Below are 6016 nucleotides of genomic sequence, written 5' to 3'. Positions count from 1 at the left end.
GCCAAAACATGTAATCCTCGACACTCCGCTAAACAACAGGCACTATGATTTTCTTTCTTCATGTGTAGTTTCCATTTAATTGAAAAACATAATCCCAGCTTCGTCATTTTCATACCAAATTAACAGTTAATATCATGAGAAAATCTAGTTTGTTATAAACATAATCTAAAGCCATGATCATATGAAAGAAAGAACACACCAAATGTAAAGCGCATTCGTGGTAGTGTTTTTCATTAATAATCTACATGTTTTTTGTACTTTTTTTTATTAATATGGATGTTCGAGCCAGTTTACTCGTACCTCAACTAATTTTATGAGCCCTGAAGTTACCGACCATATAATCATCCAGTGGCCCCAAGGTTTGTGAAACTCAAATTAGTAACCTCCAATAAACAAATCTAAAATATGACCAGTTAAGCTATGCCTAATTAACTTATTACCATACTGGAAAGTCCAATATAAAAATCAATCAATTTTTTACAATTTTTTATTTTAATTTTTATACATGGGTGTTTAAGCCAGTTTATATATACCTCAATTAATTTCACGAGCCCTGAAGTTACCGACCATTCAAACCTCTAGTGATCCTGAGGTTTATAAGACTCAAATTAGTGATTTACAAGAAACAAATTTAGAACATGACCAGTTAATTTATATTTAATTAACTTGTTATTATACCGAAAAGTCCAATGTCAGAATCAATCAATTTGTTACCATTACCTTGCTTCAAAACATAGCAGTTAAAAAACAAATATATTCTCGTGGGAAACCTTGCATTCCATAAAACTTAATATAATTATAAATTAAAAAGCAAAACAGTTAAGATTGTTAATTCTATTAAATCCCACAAGTATTTAGAACAATATGATTGAATTCAATTATAAAATTTAATATTTTATTTAACATATAAAAATATAATAAACTATTAATTAAATTTAAATTACATGTAAAATTAAATTAGAATCCATATATAATTCAATATTTAGAAACAAGAAGCCGTGAATGCATGTAGCTCTGTTCTGCCAGGTCTTTGAATTGTTGTTGCTTTCAAATTGAAAAGAAGGCGATGTAAGTTGGAAGACATGTATAAAAAGAATATCACATGCAAACAAATAATGTAAATAAACCACACCACAGATACATGCATTATATATATAAAACCTACAGGAAGATAAAAAAGCCCCGGCGACATCTGTTAACACCATGCAAACCATATAACTGGGTGTCGCAGGTTATTATGATTTAAGAAGTAACAATCAAATAAGTATTTTTCTTCTCTCTCCTGCAACGATACTAAAATGGAATGTTTATTTTTGTGTTTTAAAATTATTTTTAAAAATATAATTTTTTATTTTAAATTATATTAATTTATTTTTAAATAAAAAGTATTTTCAAAAATAATCACGGTGTAGAAAAGAAAAAAAAAGGCACTCCGTATTTGTCATTATTTCAATCAAGCCACGATTAGAACTAGACAATACGCTACACGAATGACAAACACTAAATAAACTCTGCAAGGACAAACTCGACATTTCACATCTCACCACTCCTCCTTCAATCAGACCGCAAAAACCAGACTCCGCAGCCATCACCAGCTCGTCACCACTCGTCCAATAAAAATTAAAAAGAGAGAGAAGCTATAACTATCATAAATCCACCCAAAACCCTTCCCACCACCCAACGCAGCCGGCAACAATTTTTTAAAAAATTCTTTGAAAATCCCTCTTTTTTGCTCGACATCGATTGAAACTGCTAGAGGGAAAAGATAAAATGCCTCCAAAGCAATCAAAAGCCGATTTGGCGAAGAAGCAAAAGGTCGTTGAAGATAAAACGTTTGGTCTGAAAAACAAGAGCAAGAGCAAAAGCGTTCAAAAATATGTCCAAAATCTTCAACAAGCCGTCCAGCCCAAACTAGACCCTAGTAAAATCGCCGCCAAGGTTTTCTTTTTAATATTTATATTTTGTTCAATTTTACTGCTTGCTTTGGAATATTAGCTTAGATTTTCCCTTTACTGGATCCGTTTCATTTTTGTTCTTGGACTTAGTAATTTTAGCTTGAGGTTCAGCGAAATGATAATGAATATTCATTTAATGAGCAGAAAAAGAAAGAGGAAGAGAAAGCAAGAGAAAAGGAGCTGAATGATCTGTTCAAAGTTGCTGTTAGTCAGCCCAAAGTGCCAGTTGGTATGTATTCCGTGATTTAAAACTATGGTTAGTATTTGTTGTGATATGGATTGATTGATTTAGGCATTTAAATGGGATTGTGGTTTTCGTACAGGTGTCGATCCCAAGTCTATACTATGTGAATTTTTCAAGGCAGGGCAGTGTGCTAAAGGTTTCAAATGTAAGTTTTCGCATGATTTGAATGTTCAGAGAAAGGGTGAAAAGATTGATATTTACAGCGATAAGCGTGATGAAGGTAAGTTAATGTCATCGATTGTATAGAAGCCTTGAATTTCTCTATCTCGTTGTGTCATTGATGTAAATGTGATAATGATTTTTTCTTTTTTTGGCGGGGTCATTGAAAATGAAGACACTATGGAGGATTGGGATCAAGAGACTCTGGAGAAGGTCGTGGAGTCGAAGAAGAATGAATATAACCAGAATAAACCGACTGATATCGTATGCTGACTTTTGCCTCTGGAGTATACGTTTCCTTTTTTTTTTATTCCTGTTAAAGTTGGCATGCCTATCAAATTTTTAATTCCTTCCAATTTCTAAGACATAATGGGTATGTTCTCATTTGCATCATTTACATTGCTTATCGTTCCCATAACTGATGAAAGTGATGAGAAGCTGCAATGGTTATTTCTCTACATGTTTACCTTTGGCTCTTTCTATGTTCTCTTTCTGTACTTAGATTTAAATCTTATATCACTCGACAAACCATAGGAAAATGTTCTCTGTTGCTCTGCTTCATCGAGAATTGTCACCCCTTTCTCACCAATCAAGTGATGTTTGTGTGTGTTTGGGGGGGGGGGGTGTAGTGTCATTAGTGGAGGTGTAGATACTGTTTTAGAGAGACGGGGCTGCATCATTTACCTTTTCCTTTTCAGTTGCCGGGGAGGTGGACGGATTGAAAGAACCAGATATACATAAAATTTGTCTCAATGAGCAATCCAACATGCCTATACATAAAAGAGACCTGTATGTGTGGTATCAGCCTGGATTTCTTCTTCACATTGGTGTTTGCTTATTGTGATTTGTCACCCTATTGCTTTCAGTAGACCCCTTTGTAAAACGTAGCATCTATTTATTCTTTCTTTATATTGTTACACAGGTTTGCAAGTACTTTCTGGAAGTAGTGGAGAAGAAACAATATGGCTGGTTTTGGTCTTGCCCAAATGGTGGTAAAGACTGCCACTACAGACATGCTCTTCCTCCAGGATATGTTTTAAAATCTCAAATGAAGGCACTTCTAGAAGAAGAGGCAGACAAAATTCCTATTGAAGAAGAGATTGAAAATCAGGTAATGGTCATATTGGTTCTCATTAGCTTTTATATTGTCTCCCATCTATTCAAGTTCATTTTGGCAAGTTATCGGTGATTTTTTCTGAGTTTTTACTATTGTTCATGTGCTACTTGTGAAGCGTGCAAAATTAACGGCCTCAACTCCAATGACTCCTGAGCTGTTTACACAATGGAAGACGAAGAAGGCAGAAGAAAGAGAGGCTGGCTTGGCCGCAAAACGAGCAGAAAGAGCTAAGAATGATAGGATGAGGTATGTCTTAAACTCTTCTTTTATCTTACACTATGATATAGTTCGCTGTTTATGGCTGATTGATACAACTTACAATTCACATCAGTGGCCGGGAGCTGTTCCTCTCTGATTCAAGTGTATTTGTGGATGATGCTGAGGCATATGAAAATTACCAGAGGGGAGAAGAACTTGTGGTCACTGAAGAGAAGGTAATCCTGCTACCTTTTAAATGTTGCGGCCTCTAAAATTTGTGGGAGTTTATGATAGTGCTGGTCAATGAATCCGACTTCAAAGCTTTCCTTTTCCTTTCATCATTTTTATAATTGTGCGGGGAGGAAGAGCTTGCTCTTCCATTCAAACATCTTATGGCATACTTAAAGATTACTGTCAGAATCTCAATTTCTTCTGCATTATATCTTGTCCTTTTCATGTTAACTATTGTCTCAGCACTTCGCAACCTTGTTACGACTTTTAAAATGTTTTTTTTCCTTTTCCTCCTCCATTAACTTGGAAATTTGTGAATAATTGGAGTGCTTTGTCATTTGCCTCTCTTGAATCCTACTTTTTTCTGTTTGGTGGGGGTGCTAGGGTATGGGTTAAGACCTCTTTCCTTGGGTCTTCAAATGCCCACCATCCCTTGCTTTTGCTTGGCCTGTGGAGCATAATCAGTGCACTCAAATAAAGCGTTGCTCTTGTGACATCCAGTCCTGCTTAAGGGTTGTGTCTCACATCTGTTAAGTTGTGTCAGTAAAATTTACTATTCACTGGCTTCAACTTTTGGATTAATTTTTGTACAGTAGTTAGTTCCAAGGCATGTTCTTTGTCTCCTTCCTCCCCTAAACACATTTTTACTCGCAAAGAGTGAACCTTGTGTGTTGTGTCCAGTTTATTTGATGCCTCGCACTGACTTCTCATATCAATGTGAGTTTTGTGTATTTAGGAAATGGTCAAATGATGATTAGTTGTGCTCTTTCTATATGCTTTCATGGGCTTCTGGAAATGCTCAAGCATTTGGGATATTTTCAGTGCACAAAACCCAAAACATGAATCTGTAACAGGTTAAGTGCATGTAGTTTGAATGTTTTATTTTATTTTTTTAAAAAAAGTTCAGGTTTTGGTGTTTGATGGTCTATGGTTTTAGGAAATGGTCAAATGATGATTAGTTGTGCTCATACTATAATGCTTTCATGGGCTTCTGGAAATGCTCAAACATTTGGGATATTTTCAGTGTACAAAACCCAAAACATGAATCTGGAACAGATTAAGTGCATGTATTTTGAATGTTTTTTTTTTTTTAAAAAAAAAGGTTCAGGTTTTGATGTTTGATGGTCTATGGTTTTTCTGGTCTAATTTCAGTCCAAGGTCAATTCAGCAGCAGTGCCAAGCACATCGACAGGGGCAGTTGCTGATACAGAAGAGGACCTACCTGACGAGGATGAAGATGATGACGAGCTGGATATGGATGAGCTAAATGAGCTTGAAGCTAGCTTGTCAAAAACATCTGTTCAAACCCATGGGCCAGGTATTAAGGCGTCATCTTGAGAGAGAGAGAGAGGTGATGATGAAAATGTCAATTTACTACCAAGTGACTAATGTGAGAATACCAAATTTACCAATGTCAATGGAACTGATCCGCATTTCAAGTTGGGGCATTTTTCTGCAAATTTACCGAAGTCGATGGAAATGATAAGTTGGGGCATTTTTCTGTTATGTTGTTCACTTCTGATATGAAGATTTTATCCATATTGATTGTTTGTGGATCTTGTTCTCCCATCAATACTTCACAGATTTAATAAGTCCATTCCAGCTGATAAGAAATGGCAGTAGCCTAAGATACGGCGGCAGGTTAAGTTGTTCATGGTAACTTTCGAAGCCGCCATGTAGGCGCACTTTGCTACAAGATTCTTCTTAGGACTTGCACCAACAATCCTATTTTAGATGAGTGGCATGCTATCTCATAGCAAAGAATTGTACACAGTACACCTGAATTGCTGACATTTACTGCATTAATAATAAGAAGTCGATGATCACCGTTGATCAATAGCCATCGATGTGTACTAAAGGACCATTTTGGGTTGCTTCTTTCCATTCTTTTATTCTATTGTTGCTGATCGACTCTGACCTGGGAAACGAAGAAATTTTTTACCTCCTTGACATGACTTTTAGGACCTGCACAGAAGCTTCACGGGGCAGATATGATGACATTTAGGGCATTCCATGTCTATTTTCCCAAGTTAATCACGTGATCTATTGATTGTGTAATAAATCTTTGGAAAACATCTAGTCTAATTAAAAGAAACATTCAAGGAACATGGG

The 6016-nt window shown here is 35.8% G+C and overlaps 1 protein-coding gene across 1 annotated transcript; it reads left to right on the top strand.

Moving 5' to 3' along the window:
- Nucleotides 1-1551: 1551 nt before the first annotated feature.
- Nucleotides 1552-5743, top strand: LOC7457891 (zinc finger CCCH domain-containing protein 11). The gene is made up of 8 exons (XM_002312014.4): nucleotides 1552-1938; nucleotides 2100-2184; nucleotides 2279-2419; nucleotides 2534-2622; nucleotides 3281-3469; nucleotides 3591-3721; nucleotides 3807-3909; nucleotides 5057-5743. The coding sequence occupies exons 1-8, from the start codon at nucleotides 1771-1773 to the stop codon at nucleotides 5240-5242; spliced, it is 1092 nt and encodes a 363-aa protein (XP_002312050.2). The 5' UTR covers nucleotides 1552-1770; the 3' UTR covers nucleotides 5243-5743.
- Nucleotides 5744-6016: the final 273 nt, after the last annotated feature.

The sequence above is a fragment of the Populus trichocarpa genome, chromosome 8 (assembly GCF_000002775.5).
Source record: "Populus trichocarpa isolate Nisqually-1 chromosome 8, P.trichocarpa_v4.1, whole genome shotgun sequence".
Lineage (NCBI taxonomy): Eukaryota > Viridiplantae > Streptophyta > Magnoliopsida > Malpighiales > Salicaceae > Populus > Populus trichocarpa.
This window is presented reverse-complemented; position numbering and strand designations above follow the sequence as displayed.

Excerpts from the sequence above, each read along its gene's own strand:
- LOC7457891 (XM_002312014.4), top strand. The coding sequence starts at position 1,771 with ATGCCTCCAAAGCAATCAAAAGCCGATTTGGCGAAGAAGCAAAAGGTC. Across the intron at positions 2,420-2,533 it reads CAGCGATAAGCGTGATGAAG|ACACTATGGAGGATTGGGAT; the intron begins GTAAGTTAATGT and ends TTGAAAATGAAG. Across the intron at positions 3,910-5,056 it reads TTGTGGTCACTGAAGAGAAG|TCCAAGGTCAATTCAGCAGC; the intron begins GTAATCCTGCTA and ends GTCTAATTTCAG.